The 16,925-nt window shown below is 58.3% G+C and overlaps 2 protein-coding genes across 13 annotated transcripts; one reads left to right on the forward strand and one right to left on the reverse strand.

Annotated features, from left to right (window-relative positions):
• The first annotated feature begins 1,656 nt into the window (after positions 1 to 1,656).
• Positions 1,657 to 16,774, forward strand: LOC311425333 (T-cell surface glycoprotein CD1b-3-like). Of its 7 annotated transcripts, none has more exons than XM_084501150.1 (8): positions 1,657 to 1,831; positions 6,371 to 6,553; positions 13,565 to 13,717; positions 14,263 to 14,541; positions 15,006 to 15,287; positions 15,393 to 15,677; positions 15,766 to 15,862; positions 15,935 to 16,774. In XM_084501150.1, the coding sequence occupies exons 3-8, from the start codon at positions 13,651 to 13,653 to the stop codon at positions 15,978 to 15,980; spliced, it is 1,056 nt and encodes a 351-aa protein (XP_084357276.1). In that variant the 5' UTR covers positions 1,657 to 1,831; positions 6,371 to 6,553; positions 13,565 to 13,650; the 3' UTR covers positions 15,981 to 16,774. The 7 variants fall into 7 exon arrangements, with proteins under 7 accessions (XP_084357276.1, XP_084357272.1, XP_084357273.1 ...); XM_084501146.1 differs by having other exon boundaries at positions 14,327 to 14,541; XM_084501147.1 differs by having other exon boundaries at positions 14,327 to 14,541; positions 15,766 to 15,856.
• Positions 2,951 to 13,032, reverse strand: LOC311425341 (antigen-presenting glycoprotein CD1d-like). Of its 6 annotated transcripts, none has more exons than XM_084501168.1 (6): positions 12,292 to 12,590; positions 4,664 to 4,921; positions 4,179 to 4,460; positions 3,783 to 4,067; positions 3,614 to 3,704; positions 2,951 to 3,526 (listed from the first exon to the last, which is right to left on the reverse strand). In XM_084501168.1, the coding sequence occupies exons 1-6, from the start codon at positions 12,359 to 12,361 to the stop codon at positions 3,514 to 3,516; spliced, it is 999 nt and encodes a 332-aa protein (XP_084357294.1). In that variant the 5' UTR covers positions 12,362 to 12,590; the 3' UTR covers positions 2,951 to 3,513. The 6 variants fall into 6 exon arrangements, with proteins under 6 accessions (XP_084357294.1, XP_084357298.1, XP_084357297.1 ...); XM_084501172.1 differs by lacking the exon at positions 12,292 to 12,590 and adding an exon at positions 7,604 to 8,059; XM_084501171.1 differs by lacking the exon at positions 12,292 to 12,590 and adding an exon at positions 7,604 to 8,059 and having other exon boundaries at positions 4,664 to 4,924.
• Positions 16,775 to 16,925: the final 151 nt, after the last annotated feature.

A 16,925-nucleotide genomic window follows, 5' to 3' on the forward strand; every position in this document is an offset into this window, starting at 1 on the left:
TGACAACCAGCTCCAGTGCTCCCAGTATCCTAGCATGGCCTGTCCTGGTGTTCCCAGAAACCCCAGCCCTGCCTGCCCAACAGCTCCCAGTGCTCCCAGTAACACAGCACAGCCAGCCACAGTGGTCCTAGCATTGCCACTATGTCAGCAAAGCCAGCCAAGCTGGCCCCAGTATCCTAGTACAGCTTGCCCTGGTGCCCCCAGTAACTCCAGCGCTGCCTGCCCCACAGCTCCTGATGCTCCTAGTAACTCATTGCCACCTGCCCCATGGCTCCCAGTGCTCCCAGTAACTGCAATCCCCCCTCCCTCTGCGTACCCTCAGCCCCAGCCACCCCATGGCTCTGAATGCCATCCCACAGCTCCAGGACCTAGGGCAGTGCTGGCTCAGCGAGGCACAAACACGAAGCGGGGCTTGCTGGGCCTGTCCCTGTCCCATCCCCAGTGCAGTGGTGCAGTGGGGCCAGGCCATGGGGCTGTGCTGTGGGACCAGCCATGGGCAGGGGGCACCATGCGCTGGGGGCCACGCTGTGGGCTTGGCTGCAAGAGTGTGACAGGGGTAGAGGGGGGGAGAGCTGGGCCATGGGGCTGTGCTGCAGTGCTGTGGGGCTGCAGAGCTTTGCTATGGGGCCGAGGCTTGGGGCTGTAGGACCAAGCTGCAGGGCTGTGCAATGGGGCTATTCTGGGGGGGCTGGTGGAGGGGGGCAGACTGTGGGACTGTGCTGTGGGACCATGCCGTGGGGCTGCGCCACAGACGGGGCCGGGTGGGGCCATGACTCAGCTTGGCCCTGGGCTCCCCCCTCTCCATGTTCCCCCCCCCCCACTGCTGTTGTTGTTGTTGCTGCGGGACACGGGGCAGGGGGAGTAGGCTCGGCTTGGGTCCACTGCGTGGGGGCTGGAGACACCCAGGCGCCTGGGTCCCTGGGGGACAGTGGGGTGTGAGGTGCAGGGCAGGGTTCTTCGCATGCCTGCGTCCCCCAAGGCTGGAGTTGTGGGGCAGAGCGGGGTGGAGGGAGGCTGGATGTCTGGCTCCCTAGGGCCTGGGGGTGTGGGGTAGAGCCGGGGGGGCCGGACGCCCGCGTTTGCTGGCTTGAAATCGTGTTTTGCTCTTCGCCTCCGGCCGGGCGGGCCCAACCCGGCGGGGCTGGGGGTCACGTGTGGGGCTGGGGGGGTTAAGGGGGGGCATAGGACATGTGAGGTGCTGGGGTTCACGTGCAGGGCTGGTGAGTATAGGATGTGGGGAGGGCAGGGGGGCTAAGATGGGGCTAGGAGCTGGCATGGGGCACATGGGGCTTGGGAGGACGCATGGGGCTTGTGTGGGGCTGGAGGACACGAGGGAAGTTGTAGGGCATGGGCATATATGGGGCTGGGGGGAGAAAGAGAGGCTGAGGGGGTAGTAACACATTTGGGGCTGGGTGCACATGGGCATGTGAAGAGCTGGGGGCAATGGGGCTTGTGTGGAGCTGGTGAGCACAGTGTAGGGGGGGGCATGGAACGCATAGGAGGCTGTAGGGCAGATGTTGAGTTGGGTATGTTGGGGGGAGAGGGGGGTGCAGCCCCATGTTGTGGGAGAGAGACTGCTCCAGCCCAGCCCCACTGCGCTTTCTGAGGAATTTCCTTGGCTTCCACCAACAGCCCGAGGGCAGGTGGCTGCCGGAGACACTTGGGGGTCATGGAGTGACCCCAGCCCTATGGTACCCACAGGACCACACCACAATTCTCGCCTCTATGCCTCAGTACCCCCCATCCCACTCGTTCCTCCCCAGTGACACCCAACACTGCAGCGCGGAGCAGAGCCCAGCGCCCTGCTGCATGGACGGGACACATTGCCCCTGTGAGTGACAGGAGGGTGTGAGTGGGGAGACTCACCCATACTGGGAGGGTCTGGAAGATACCCCACACCCCTCAGCACCACAGGGCCCTGGCCAAGCTGCCCCTTGACCCCACATGTTAGGACAGGGACCTGGTATGGTTCCAAGCACCCCCAGGGCAGGGGATCCCTGCTCTAGGCTCAGGTAACCCTTGGTCCCCACAGCTCCCATCACCCTCCAGGCACAACTGGGGCTGGTAGTCCCTGCTTGGATGTCCCCTGCTGTGCTGGTGGCACAGGGACAGCCCATCCAGGGCTGCTGCGGGCTGAGCCCTGGCACCCTGTGACACTGAGTCAGGCCCAGGAAGGGGGATGCTGTGGTGGCCCTGTGGGCTCAGACATGGCTCCAAAGCTCCCGCTTCCTCCAGGGCTCACTCACTGCAGTGTTCCCCAGGGGATGGCCGTTCCTGCAGCGTCCCAGTCCCTCCTGAAAGGGCCACCAGTGCCTGGCAGGGAGGAGAGAGAGCAGCTGCCAGGATGCCAAAGGGCGGCCATGGTGCAGCTGGTGAGGGAGGAAGCATGGGGACAGTGGTCCCTGCAGTCCCCTCATGTAATGGCTGGTCTTCAAAGCTGCCCTTCAAGCAGCCACCGGTCCCCTCAGTCTCCTCAGGGCCTCAAAGCCTCAGCTCAGGTCCCTGCTGGTGGTTGAAGTCCCCTCAGGTGACCGGCAGTCCCCACAGGACATCCTCAGTGACCGTTCCTCTTCGCATTGCCCTCCACTCCCCACTGCTCCCCACAGTCCCCTCAGGACCCACTGGGTCCTGTGGTCCCCACATGGGCCACAGTCCCCCCTATTCCTCCGGGTGCCCCTTCCCACCAGGTCTCTCAGTGGTCAGGGCTCTGTGTGCCCCGTGCTACAGCCTCCCAGCCCCACGGGGAGGCCAGCCAAGGCCCGAGATCCCCCTCCCAGCCGCAGAATCCATGGCCCCGCAATGCCTGTCAGAGCTCGGCTCCCTTTTTCTACTGCTTCTCTTAACTAGCCTGAAGCCCTGAATTTAGTGCTGATAATTTCAGCAGTGCTGCGCTCAAGCTGGCCAAACCCTCCCCGAGCCCACAGAAACCGTTATAAAAGGCACGGTGATCTTAGCAAAAACATCAGTGGTTTATTTTTGTTTTATCCATGCCTGCAGCTCCCTCAGATCACCTCAGAGTGCAGTGCTACTTGGTGCCATAAACACAACTTGTGTGTACTTACCCTGTGTGTAACAGGTCGGATTAATCACAGCTATTTCTGGAATATGGTTAATAAAAGCAGCTTTTAAGAGAAATATCTAGAAAGTGACAGTGGAAGGGGTGCAGCATACTGCCTGCTGACAATACTGTTATCATACTGGACCTGAAATAAATTGCTATAGGGGACTGGTGTGCCTGAAGAAGCCTCAGCAGGTGCATAGGTAGTGCCATGAGGCACAAAGTGATTACGTGTAATAGGTGAGGACTTGCATCCCTGTCCATAATGCAAATAACAGCAGGGCTTGAGTACCACATCTTTCCCAGCTGTGGCTCCCTGATGAGATGATCTTGCTCCTGGTGGTGCCTGGAGCTTTGTCACAGCAGAGGGAGGTGGAGGCTGTGCCCAAGGTGAGGGTTTGAAGCAGACAGGGCTGCTGTGCTCAGGAGAAAGCTGCTGGTTTCCATTTTTCCATTTAATGGCGCTTCCTAAAACAGGAGAGGATGGTGGGATGGCTCTGGGGAGCTCCCCAGCAGGGATTTCCCAGGTATACAGCAGGGCAGAAGGGGCCTTACCTGTATCTCCACACCCAAAGTGCACCAATCACAACCGCAGCTGCCAGCAGAGCAACCACAAGCCCTGCGATCAGCCCAGCGTTTGATTGCCCTGAGGAACACAAGCCCGTCAGCTTTCCTGCTCTGCTCCATCAGCACGGCTCAGAATCCCCATCCCAGAGGCACCTACCCCAGGGGATGAGGAGGCTGCGGGTGCCCAGGCTGTGGTGGCGAACGCGGCAGGCGTAGCTGTGCCCATCATGGGGGGCCACGGTCAGGCCGCTGTAGACCTGGTAGGTGAGGTCGGCGTTGGGCAGGACAGCGCTGGTGTTCAGGGCCGGGCCCGGTGGCACCTCGTGGCCGTCCCGCAGCCAGGCCACGCTGATGGGCCGTGGGTAGAAGCCGGTGATGCGGCAAACCAGCAGGAGCTGGGCTGGGCCAGCTTTGCGGGCAAAGACGGTGGCAGTGGGCAGCTCTGTGGGGTGAGAGTGAGGGCCAAGGGGAGCCTAGCAGGAATACTGCTTGGCTCCCTGTTGTCAAAGGGGGGACTTTCGGGTGGCTGTGCCAGGGTTGAGGAGGGTCTTACCATGTCTCTCTAGAGATGCCCTCCCATACTCAATGAACCTTTCCAAAATGTCAACACAGGTGACATTGAGGAGCACTTGTATCAGCTCATTGAGGGTGGTGGCATTGTTCAACAAATGCTCAGCGGTTGCTGACATCTCATTATCTGGCACCCGATCCCAAGTTCCCTTGTTCATGTGGAACTGGAGCAAGTCCTCGCCCTCGTAGGCAATGGCAAGGACTGTCCTGGTAGTCCCGTTGGGCTGGAGCTTGCAGCATATGGATGACTGGAACACAAAAGGGTCTGGGGGGAGACAGGATGTGGAGGGTGGAGGGGATATGTGGGGTGTTCAGAATTGCGTCCCCTCGGGAGCCTTAGGGGGTCCGCTTGAGTTGCGTCCCCATCCAAAAGGGCTCTGCAGAAGCCTGGCCCGTGGAGGTGCCCACCAGCCTTGGCTCATGCCCGAGGGGTCACCTGGAAATGGAGGGGGGACTGTGGGCACGTACAGGACACCCTGATGTGGTTGGTGAGCTTCTGCACCAGGCTGTTGAAATCCCGCAGGTATGACTTGATGGAGCTCTCAATGACATCCCAGTCACCTTTGGGCAGGGCTGGACGCAGCCAGGGCTGGTGGTAATGGATGTCCCCGGTGTGTCTGTCCAGCGAACCAATTTTGATGTCCCCCACGAGGCCAAGGCCCCCCACTTGCATGGACGTGGCATTTTGGAAGGTGACGAAATGGCGTAGCTGGAGCATGTGAGAGCCTGCTGGAGAGGGGGGAGAGAGCTGGGGAAAGTGATGCCACTTTTGTCAGGCCCTGACAGCTTCTTGGGGTCCCCTGCACCCCCACCACCACTTCAGTAGCCCCAGCTCTGGCCCCCCAGCTTGACCATGGCCCTGTGAAGGAGGGTATGTGGAGCAGGGGGGAGAGTAGAGGAAGGGGAGCAGATTGGGGTGAGCTTCTACTTACCCTCCAGCTCTGCCCACGTCCCAGGAAAGAAGAAGGGGAAGAGGAGAAGGCAACAGGGCTGCATGGTATCCACAACAAGGCCACAGGCAAACACAGCAGTTGGAAGATGGAGCTGTGTGGGCTGCTTACTTCTCCCCAGGGTGACTCTGATATCAGTGGTGGCACTGAGTGTCCTGACAGCCAATGGAGCTGGCGTTGAGGTTTTGGGGTGGGCCCTAAGGTGCCCTCTGTCAAGAGCTGGGCTGGGACACCCAGGGCTGCCAGGTCTAGGGGGCTGGGTGGGTTCTCCTAGGGCTGCACTTGCACCCCAAGACAATGAGGGAGGCAAAGCTTGGCCTTGTGTCAAGTTTCCCCCATCCCCTGAGCTAAGCACTGAGGGGATTTTGGGCAGCAGCGCTCAGCAGAGGGCAATGCAAAGAGGAACGGTCACCAAGTCCTGTGGGGACTGCTGGTCACCTGAGCTGAGGGTCTGAGGCCCCAAGGAGACTGGCCCTCAAGGGGGCCACCGCAGCATCCCCCCATCCCGGGCCTGACTCAGTGTCACAGGGTGCCAGGGCTCAGCCCGCAGCAGCCCTGGATGGGCTGTCCCTGTGCCAGCAGCACAGCAGGGGACATCCAAGCAGGGACTGCCAGCCCCAGTCGTGCCTGGAGGGTGATGGGGTGCCCTGCCTGCAGGACGAGCTTCCCGGTGGCACTGGTGCCACACTAGAGCTGTTCACAGGAGCCTAGCAGTCCCTTAGGGATCCAGGTGGTTCCCCCAGGGCACCAAGGGGCCTTGGGGGGCGACAGCACTAGGACCACCCACCCTCAGCCGGAGTGGGACAAGCTTCTCCTTGCCTGTGTTTCAGTTCTGCTTTTGCCCCCAGCATGGGGGCCCAGGAAAGGGGAAGAGAAACTGCAAGCTGGGGGAACGTGCCTGGGGTTGAGCAGTGGGGGAGATGGGCTGGGGGTGAGGCTGTCCCTTCTCACTGCATTGTCCCCATGCCCGGCACCCAAGAGGTGCTGCAGAACCCCACTTTTGGCATGGGTGCCCTGACCCGAGTGGGGACCCTCTGCCACCGGTTGGGGTGTGTGGGTGTGTGAGGCTGTGGTTGCTCATCGCCCCCTCCCCGGGCAGCCCCATTCCCAGGGTGAAGCAGGTGGCACAGGACTGTCCCCCTCCACCGGGGGTACGGATGGAGCAGGGGGAACCCAAAATGGAGGCGTTTCAGCTCCGCTCCATCCTGTAGTCCCTCATCTCCAGCCAGGGCCCTCCCTAAAACCCCTACCCCAGCCCCATTGGTGGAGTGCTGCTGCTAGGACCCCGTAGGTGCTTCCTCCTCCCGCCACCCGGACTGCTTCAGCCTCACCCCAAGCACTATGCGGCCGCATCGCCTCCTCTTCCTCCTCCTGCTTCTCTTCCACAGGACATGGGCAGAAACAGAAGGTAAGTGGGAGCTCTGGGACACCCCCACCCACCTGTCCCTCCGCTACCGGACTCCACTGGTAGTCCTGGCAAGGGGGGCATGGCTAAGACCTTCCCCTACATGGGGAGGACAGTCTGCAGCACCAAGGGGTTGCCCTCCACCCCACAGCACCCAGAGGTGCCTGTGGGTCAGGGCTCACTGTCCTGCCCAGCACTGGTGTAGGGGCTTATGTGCCTGAGCAGCCATGTGGCTGGGGACTCTCCAGGCAGGCTTAGGGTGCCAGGGTGCCCCCAAAGGTGTGTGGGGAGTCTACACTCCACCAACACGTACACACGAACATCAAACATTCTAAAGTTGTAGAACACAGCTTTTACATACTAAACCCAAGTATGCCTATACAATCAGAAAAGGTAACAAACAATCCATAAGTTCCATGACTTACTAAACTCGAGTACGCCTATACATATGTACAATTAGAAAAGGTAAAAAACAATCCTTTTAGTTCCATGACTTAACAGTCTCCATTTTCCCTTCCTTTTATTGATTACAAACAAGTCTCCATTTTCCATCCCTTTTGAGCAATATGTCTCGCTTTAAGCTGTGAAGCAACTCCGTCTTTGGGCCTTATGTATCCTGTTCTTCCTGAATCGAAGAAAAGCATATCCTTCTCCTTTTCAAGGCCAATAGGCCTGGGTCAAAAGGCACATCCAGGTCACCAGGGGGCCTAACAGCAAAAGCCTTGGACGGCTGTAGCATCAGGTCGGCCCACGGCGTAGCAGTCGGATCAGTAAAGAAGCCCACAGCTCCCTCACTATCTGGCAAACCACACGTTTGTGATTGTGGCCCCACATGGCTCTTTAAGGCCTCAGAGATTGCTCGCCAGGTGCCGAGCAATCCCACTGCAACCTTGTCGGTTTTAGTTGCAGAGTCCCACACCTTGACCTCAATTTGGTCCCATATTTCAGGATCATAAGCTGTCCGATTGTTAAGAAGGAGAATAAGCTGTAAGGTTACCAGGACGGTCTTTGTTCCTAAGGACGTATGATTCCCCATAATGCGCAACTGCTTACCAGCGAGAGGCAGTTGTGTGCACAGGTCCGCTTCTCTCAGCTCGAGCTTCTCTCCAGCTCCGGTGCGCCTGTTTCCAGCGACTTTCAGTACAAGATTCTCTGAGTGATTTGCTGAGTTTGGCCAAACCTATCTTCATAAGGCAATCAATGTGCCTGTTCCCGTCCTGGTCTCCATTCTGACAGCCTGTTCCTTTTCATTCCTTCTTTCTGCTTCTTTATTGATGACATAGGGGGTTCTTCACAGAGAGGGTGGTTGCACACTGGAACAGGCTCCCCAGGGAAGTGGTCACTGCACCGAGCCTGTCTGAATTTAAGAAGAGATTGGACTGTGCACTTAGTCACATGGTCTGAACTTTTGGGTAGACCTGTGTGGTGTCAAGAGTTGGACTTGATGATCCTTAAGGGTCCCTTCCAACTCAGGATATTCTATGATTCTATGATTCTACATAACTTCATCACATCGTGTTGCCTTTTTTTTTTTTATTATTATTATCTTGAGGGCAGGCTCCCCTCTTATACCCTTCTCTCCACAGCAGTTCTTTTCAAAACAACTTTTCATTGGTCAAACAACTTTGCATAAAACAGCAACAGCAAACACCCAGAAACTTCCGTGCCTCAATGGCTGGAGAACAAGAAACCTGAGACTGCATGGAGTCTCCTGATTCACCTTTCTTTGTTCCCTCTAAACTCTTTTACATTCCTGACGGTCTCATCTTTAAGAGTCTGATGTTACCATCAACCACGGGGCTTTCCAACCCCCATGGCCACACTCCCACATCTCCCCCTTCTTTATTAATATCAACCAACTTCTTGACATGAATTACCACTCCATATATAACAAAACTATCTAGAAATTGCGTATAAGGTTCATTGACTCCTTGTCCTATGCTAGCAAAAGAAGGCTGGCTCCTTCACTCTTCTGGCAGTCTCAGCAAGGCTTGTAATGCTAGTTGGGCTGACTGTTGCAAGATGGCATCGTTGAGCCAAGTTTGTAGTCGTGGGTCTATTAACGGCTCAGTCCCCATAAGCTGAGGGAGCCCTGCACCCATAAGAGGGTTGTCTAATGTTCTTTCTAAATTCTGCAGTGCTGCTATGTCCCACAGTTCTCTTCATTTCTGTTCCCATAACAATTTTTAAGTTGGGGTGAGGATCATACGACTATTTGGCGACAATCATACGGAACCAGCAACTGACCTCTTATCACATTTTCTAATAATGATTGGGTGAAAGGCGCATGCAATCCGTAGGTCATGACTATTTTTCTCAGTTCCTTTATCAAGTCCCACTGAAAAGCTTTATACTCGTTGGGCCCATTAATCCATACTGTTACTGGAAAGGCCGTGCCCATCAGGTCCCCATCTCTTAATGCCTCTTGGAGTATATCATCCCAACGCTTGCAAGGGTCAAAATCTTTACTTGATCGAGGGGCCTCACTTTGGGAAGAGATGGGGGGCATAGAAATATCCCCTATCAGGGGCGCTGATGGTGACAAAGCTGGAGGAAACAGGCTAGGGCTTGTTTCTGCCTCCTTTTCAAAATCAATCAGGTTGGTCTTTTCTGTCAGTGCACAAGCGCCATCTTGTGCTTCACTTGCCTGTGCCACTGCAGTTTGTAGCTTTTTTTCTGCTCGCCAAGCTCTTAATGTTTCAGTTACTAAACACCAAGGTGCCATTACCTTCACCACTGTGGACAATTCTGTGATTCTGAGCCCTGACACCCTGTGACACTGAGTCAGGCCCGGGATGGGGGGATGCTGTGGTGGCCCTGTGGGCTCAGACATGGCTCCAAAGCTCCCGCTTCCTCCAGGGCTCACTCACTGCAGTGTTCCCCAGGGGATGGCTGTTCCTGCAGCGTCCCTGTTCCTCCTGACAGGGCCACCAGTGCTTGGCAGGGAGGAGAGAGAGCAGCTGCTGGGATGCCAAAGGGCGGCCATGGTGCAGCTGGTGAGGGAGGAAGCATGGGGATGGTGGTCCCTGCAGTCCCCTCATGTAATGGCTGGTCTTCAAAGCTGCCCTTCAAGCAGCCACCAGTCCCCTCAGACTCCTCAGGGCCTCAACCCCCCAGGTCAAGTCCCTGCTGGTTCTTGAAGTCCCCTCAGGTGACCGGCATTCCTCACAGGACATCCTCAGTGACCGTTCCTCTTCGCATTGCCCTCCACTCCCCACTGTTCCCGCAGTCCCCTCTGGGTCCTGCGGTCCCCACATGGGCCACAGTCCCCCCTCTTCCTCCAGGCACCCCTTCCCACCAGGTCTCTCAGTGGTCAGGGCCCTGCGTGCCCCATGCTACAGCCTCCCGGCCCCGCAGGGAGCCCAGCCCAGGGCCCGGCCTCCCCCCTCCCAGCCACAGAATCCATGGCCCCACAATGCCTGTCAGAGCTCGGCTCCCTTTTTCTACAGCTTCTCTTAACTAGCCTGAAGCCCTGAATTTAGAGCTGATAATTTCAGCAGTGCTGCGCTCAAGCTGGCCAAACCATCCCCGGGCCAACAGAAAACTTTATAAAAAGCACATAATCTTAGCAAAAACATCAGTGGTTTATTTTCATTTTATCCATGCCTGCAGCTCCCTCAGAGCACCTCAGAGTGCAGTACTCCTTGGTGCCATAAACACAACTTGTGTGCACTTACCCTGTATGTAACAGGTCAGATCAAGCACAGCTATTTCTGGAATATGGTTAATACAAGCGGCTTTTAAGAGAAATATCTAGAAAGTGACAGTGGAAGGAGTGCAGCATACTGCCTGCTGACAGTACCGTTATCATACTGGACCTGAAAGAAATTGCTACAGGGGACTGGTGTGCCTGAAGAAGCCTCAGCAGGTGCATAGGTAGTGCCATGAGGCACAAAGTGATTATGTGTAACAGGTGAGGACTTGCATCCCTGTCCATAATGCAAATAACAGCAGGGCTTGAGTACCACATCTTTCCCAGCTGTGGCTCCCTGATGAGATGATCTTGCTCCTGGTGGTGCCTGGAGCTTTGTCACAGCAGAGGCAGATGGAGGCTGTGCCCAAGGTGAGGGTTTGAAGCAGACAGGGCTGCTGTGCTCAGGAGAAAGCTGCTGGTTTCCATTTTTCCATTTAATGGCGCTTCCTAAAACAGGAGAGGATGGTGGGATGGCTCTGGGGAGCTCCCCAGCAGGGATTTCCCAGGTACACAGCAGGGCAGAAGGGGCCTTACCTGTATCTCCACACCCAAAGTGCACCAATCACAACCACAGCTGCCAGCAGAGCAACCACAAGCCCTGCGATCAGCCCAGCGTTTGATTGCCCTGAGGAACACAAGCCCGTCAGCTTTCCTGCTCTGCTCCATCAGCACGGCTCAGAATCCCCATCTCAGAGGCACCTACCCCAGGGGATGAGGAGGCTGCGGGTGCCCAGGCTGCGGTGGCGAACGCGGCAGGCATAGCTGTGCCCATCACGAGGGGCCACGGTCAGGCCGCTGTAGACCTGGTAGGTGAGGTCAGCGTTGGGTAGGACAGCGCTGGTGTTCAGGGCCGGGCCCGGTGGCACCTCGTGGCCGTCCCGCAGCCAGGCCACGCTGATGGACCGTGGGTAGAAGCCGGTGATGCGGCAAACCAGCAGGAGCTGGGCTGGGCCAGCTTTGCGGGCAAAGACGGTGGCAGTGGGCGGCTCTGTGGGGTGAGAGTGAGGGCCAAGGGGAGCCTAGCAGGAATACTGCTTGGCTCCCTGTTGTCAAAGGGGGGACTTTCGGGTGGCTGTGCCAGGGTTGAGGAGGGTCTTACCATGTCTCTCCAGATCTGCCCTCCCATACTCAATGAACTTTTCCAAAATGTCGACGCAGGTGACATTGAGGAGCACTTGTATCAGCTCATTGAGGGTGGTGGCATTGTTCAACAAATGCTCAGCGGTTGCTGACATCTCATTATCTGGCACCCGATTCCAAGTTCCCTTGTTCAGGTGGAACCGGATCAAGTCCTGGCCCTCGTAGCCAATGACAAAGAAAGATCTGGCAGTCCCGTTGGGCTGGATCTGGCAGCCTTTGGAGGTCTGGAAGACGAAAGGGTCTGGGGGGAGACAGGATGTGGAGGGTAGAGGGGATATGTGTGGTGTTCAGAATTGTGTCCTCTTGGGAGCCTTAGGGAGTCCGCTTGAGTTGCGTCCCCATCCAAAAGGGCTCTGCAGAACCTGGCCCGTGGAGGTGCCCACCAGCCTTGGCTCATGCCCGAGAGGTCACTTGGAAATGGAGGGGGGACTGTGGGTACGTACAGGACACCCTGGTGTGCCTGATGAGCTTCTGCACCAGGCGGTTGAAATCCTGCAGGTATGACTTGACGAAGCTCTCAATGACATCCCAGTCGCCTTTGGGCAGGGCTGAATGCAGCCAGGGCTGGTGGTAATGGATGTCCTCGGTGAGGCTGTCCAGGGAACCAAGGTTAATGTCCCCCATGACGCAAAGCCCCCGCACTTGCATGGATGTGGCATTTTGGAAGGTGACGAAATGGCGTAGATGTAGCATTTGAGAGCCTGCTGGAGAGGGGGGAGAGAGCTGGGGAAAGTGATGCCGCTTTTGTCAGGCCCTGACAGCTTCTTGGGGTCCCCTGCACCCCCACCACCACTTCAGCAGCCCCAGCTCTGGCCCCCCAGCTTGACCATGGCCCTGTGAAGGAGGGTATGTGAAGCAGGGGGGAGAGTAGAGGAAGGGGAGCAGATTGGGGTGAGCTTCTACTTACCCTCCAGCTCTGCCCACGTCCCAGGAAAGAAGAAGAAGAAGGGGAAGAGGAGAAGGCAACAGGGCTGCATGGTATCCACAACAAGGCCACAGGCAAACACAGCAGTTGGAAGATGGAGCTGTGTGGGCTGCTTACTTCTCCCCAGGGTGACTCTGATATCAGTGGTGGCACTGAGTGCCCTGACAGCCAATGGAGCTGGCGTTGAGGTTTTGGGGTGGGCCCTGAGGTGCCCTCTGTCAAGAGCTGGGCTGGGACACCCAGGGCTGCCAGGTCTAGGGGGCTGGGTGGGTTCTCCTAGGGCTGCACCCCAAGACAATGAGGGAGGCAAAGCTTGGCCTTGTGTCAAGTTTCCCCCATCCCCTGAGCTAAGCACTGAGGGGATTTTGGGCAGCAGCGCTCAGCAGAGGGCAATGCAAAGAGGAACGGTCACCAAGTCCTGTGGGGACTGCTGGTCACCTGAGCTGAGGGTCTGAGGCCCCAAGGAGACTGGCCCTCAAGGGGGCCACCGCAGCATCCCCCCATCCCGGGCCTGACTCAGTGTCACAGGGTGCCAGGGCTCAGCCCGCAGCAGCCCTGGATGGGCTGTCCCTGTGCCAGCAGCACAGCAGGGGACATCCAAGCAGGGACTACCAGCCCCAGTCGTGCCTGGAGGGTGATGGGGTGCCCTGCCTGCAGGCCGAGCTTCCCGGGGGCACTGGTGCCACACTAGAGCTGTTCACAGGAGCCTAGCAGTCCCTTAGGGATTCAGGTGGTTCCCCCAGGGCACCAAGGGGCCTTGGGGGGCGACAGCACTAGGACCACCCACCCTGAGCCGGAGTGGGACAAGCTTCTCCTTGCCTGTGTTTCAGTTCTGCTTTTGCCCCCAGCATGGGGGCCCAGGAAAGGGGAAGAGAAACTGCAAGCTGGGGGAACGTGCCTGGGGTTGAGCAGTGGGGGAGATGGGCTGGGGGTGAGGCTGTCCCTTCTCACTGCATTGTCCCCATGCGCAGCACCCAAGAGATGCTGCAGCACCCCACTTTTGGCATGGGTGCCCTGACCCGAGTGGGGACCCTCTGCCACCGGTTGGGGTGTGTGGGTGTGTGAGGCTGTGGTTGCTCATCGCCCCCTCCCCGGTCAGCCCCATTCCCAGGGTGAAGCAGGTGGCACAGGACTGTCCCCCTCCACCGGGGGTACAGATGGAGCAGGGGGAACCCAAAATGGAGGCGTTTCAGCTCCGCTCCATCCTGTACTCCCTGATCTCCAGCCAGGGCCCTCCCTAAAACCCCTACCCCAGCCCCATTGGTGGAGCGCTGCTGCTAGAACCCCATAGGTGCTTCCTCCTCCCGCCGCCCGGACTGCTTCAGCCTCACCCCAAGCACTATGCGGCCGCATCGCCTCCTCTTCCTCCTCCTGCTTCTCTTCCACAGGACATGGGCAGAAACAGAAGGTAAGTGGGAGCTCTGGGACACCCCCACCCACCTGTCCCTCCGCTTCCGGACTCCACTGGTAGTCCTGGCAAGGGGGGCATGGCTAAGACCTTCCCCTACATGGGGAGGACAGTCTGCAGCACTAAGGGGTTGCCCCCCACCCCACAGCACCCAGAGGTGCCTGCGAGTCAGGGCTCACTGTCCTGCCCAGCACTGGTGTAGGGGCTTATGTGCCTGAGCAGCCATGTGGCTGGGGACTCTCCAGGCAGGCTTAGGGTGCCAGGGTGCCCCCAAAGGCATTGTTCTGCAGGCACCAGGGGAGGGTCTGGGCCCCTTGTGGTACTGTGGGCCCCTTGCAGCAGTTGCCTGTTTGCGGGGGAGCTGCACCGGTGCGAAGTTGCTTTGGGTGCTGCTGTCACCTGGAGCATTTTGCCACAGCACCAGGACACCCTCCGATGAAAGGAGGGAACCAGGTGGGACCAGAGGGGTCCCTTGGGCATGGGGGTCACTGTGGTGTGGGGCACAGTACATCCTTCATTTCCCCTCCCCCCCCCTTCTCTTGAAGCCCCATCTCCTCTCCCAGCAGAATCAAAGCTTTTCCAGCTACTCCAGACCTTCCTCCTCCCCAGTGCCAACTCCACCAAGGTGGCCGGGGTGGCTGTGCTGACAGACATGTTCGTCTACGTGCTGGACCCGGACACCTGGAACCTCCGCATCTGCTACCCCTGGGTCCACCAGGCCATGGCTGAGGGTGACCTGGTGAAGCTTCTGTCCTCCTTCAAGCTTGCCGTGCGCAATGTGATCCGATTCATGCACGAGATGGCCGTTCAGGTGCAGGCGGAATGTGAGTATGGGGAGAGCTTCAGACACAGCACCCTTTCCTACCAGGGCAGGGTTGGCAGGGTCTTGGCAGGGGGTGACAGCCTCCAAAGGGCAAAGGAGGCTCCAGCTACTTGGTGGGTGTGGAGGCAGTGTACTGAAATGCCCTGTGTACTGGGGAGCTGCTGTCAAACTTGGCAGGGCTGCAGGACCTGCACAGCACTGATGAGGGAAGGAGAAACATGGACGGAACGTTTGGGGGCAACATGGAAGTAGAAACTTGGGGGAGCACTCTGGGGGGCACAGTGGTGCTCAAACGCCCAGCCCTTATGCTTGATCTACCCTGACAACTCATAGGATGTGCAGGGTCCTGGAAGCACAACCCCACTGCTATTGGTGCCCCTGCCCACACCTTCCCAGCTGCCCCCACCTTGGGCCACCCCTGTCCCCGTGCTCACAGCCTCCTTCTGCTACCTCTGCTCCTTGCAGACCCTGTGGTGTTCCAGCTCCATACAGGCTGTGAGCTTCACCCCAATGGGACGAGCCGCGCCTTCGCCAAAATTGGGGAGGGCGGCAGAGACCTGGTAGAGTATGAGGCGGGAAGAAGGTACTGGGCTGTCCAGCAGTCGAACCTGCTGGCCAAGCTGGTGGGCAAGTCCCTCAATGGGATGATGGCTGTCACAGAAATGGTGGAGCACCTCCTTTACAAAACCTGCCCAAGCCACGTCCGTGCCCTGTGCAGGTATGGGAAGGCAGACCTGGAAAGACAAGGTGAGAACCCTGTGGCCTCAGCACGGCCACACCAATGCATCCCCCATTCTGGGGCCAAGTGGTGCCCTTGCTGGGCTCCCCTTGGCCCTCACTCTCACCCCACAGAGCTGCCCACTGCCACCGTCTTTGCCCGCAAAGCTGGCCCAGCCCAGCTCCTGCTGGTTTGCCGCATCACCGGCTTCTACCCACGGCCCATCAGCGTGGCCTGGCTGCGGGACGGCCACGAGGTGCCACCGGGCCCGGCCCTGAACACCAGCGCTGTCCTGCCCAACGCCGACCTCACCTACCAGGTCTACAGTGGCCTGACCGTGTCCCCCCATGATGGGCACAGCTACGCCTGCCGCGTTCGCCACCGCAGCCTGGGCACCCGCAGCCTCCTCATCCCCTGGGGTAGGTGCTAAGGACGGGGCATGGGGGTGGCTTCCTCTCTGGTGCTTCCATGTGCTCACGTCTGCCGTCCACTCTCTCCCCGTACCAGAAAACCGCATTGTGACTCCCGCCATCATCATTGTTATCGTGGTGCTGGTCCTTGCTGTTGCCATTGCCATTGGTGCTGCTTGGTGGTGGAGGTACAGGTGAGGGCTCCAGCCAAAGGGAAAGAGTCCCCTTGGATAGCAAGCACAGCTCACGCTGCTCCCCCCTTGCAGGAAAGGTGCCGTGTCCAGGCAGGATCCCCGGGAATCCCTCATCTGATGCCCGCCCCCGTGCTGAGACCCCCTGCTCCCTGCTCTGTCCCCAACACACCTGCATTAACAGAGGTGACAAAGTGGGGCCAGGCCAGTGGGGCACAAGCAGGCCACATAGGAGCAAGAGAGATGGAAGGATCTGGTGGACAGTCACCCCTCAAGGCACATGGAGCACTGTGCCCCCCAAAGGCTGGTCACAGCCCCCAGTGCACCCTACCAGTGGGTGCAGAGCAAACCCCATTGCAAGGGAAGGACATGAAGGCCACCAGCCCCTGGATGTCGGAGAAAAACTACAGCTGTGGGTGCCCCCACCTGCTGCAGGAGGGGACAGCCAAGAGCTGCCCCAATTCCCCAGCACTCAGGGTCCCCGCAAACCCTCCAAGACACCCTATGGCCAAGGGGCATCCCATTCCCAGCCTGCCCTGTGTGCTCACCCCCACACATGTCGCTGCCCTGCCTCGTGGCCCCAGCCCAGTCCCTGGGCTTATCACCAAGCTCCCCTCTCCTCCTCTCCTGCTGGAAGCGGCGTGGGGCAACGGTGGCACGGCCAGGGGAGCCCCAGGCCTGGGACCTCCAGGACCCCAAACACCCTCACAAAAACACAGGATGATAGAGGTTGGAAGGAACCTCTGGAGACCATCCAGTCCAACTCCCTTGTTAAAGCATGGTCGCCTAGAATATGCTGTGCAGGGTCACATACAGGTGGGTTTTGAATATCTCTACAGAAGGAAACTCCACAATCTCTCTGGCAACCTGTTCCAGTGCTCTGTCACCAGCACAGTAAAGAATTTTTTCCTCATATTCAGATGGATTCAGTTTCAGTTTGTGCCTCTTGGTTCTCTTCCTATCACTGGGAGCTGCTGAATAAGAGTCTGGCCCCATCATCTTGACACCCTCCCTTAAGATACTGATATATTAGGATATTGATATCCTCTTATCTAGGCCAAACAGG

Source organism: Aythya ferina (genome assembly GCF_964211825.1).
Source record: "Aythya ferina genome assembly, chromosome: 30".
Taxonomy (NCBI): Eukaryota; Metazoa; Chordata; class Aves; order Anseriformes; family Anatidae; genus Aythya; species Aythya ferina.

What these genes read in the sequence shown, in the direction of transcription:
- LOC311425341 (XM_084501168.1), bottom strand. Translation starts at nt 12,361, where the DNA reads ATGCAGCCCTGTTGCCTTCTCCTCTTCCCCTTCTTCTTCTTCTTTCCT. An exon ending in GGCATCTCTAGAGAGACATG is followed by an intron (nt 4,068 to 4,178) that starts GTAAGACCCTCC and finishes CTCACCCCACAG; the next exon opens with AGCTGCCCACTGCCACCGTC. An exon ending in CAGCCTCCTCATCCCCTGGG is followed by an intron (nt 3,705 to 3,782) that starts GTAGGTGCCTCT and finishes TGTGTTCCTCAG; the next exon opens with GGCAATCAAACGCTGGGCTG.
- LOC311425333 (XM_084501146.1), top strand. An exon ending in CAGCCTCCTCATCCCCTGGG is followed by an intron (nt 15,678 to 15,765) that starts GTAGGTGCTAAG and finishes TCCCCGTACCAG; the next exon opens with AAAACCGCATTGTGACTCCC. An exon ending in GCTTGGTGGTGGAGGTACAG is followed by an intron (nt 15,863 to 15,934) that starts GTGAGGGCTCCA and finishes CCCCCCTTGCAG; the next exon opens with GAAAGGTGCCGTGTCCAGGC.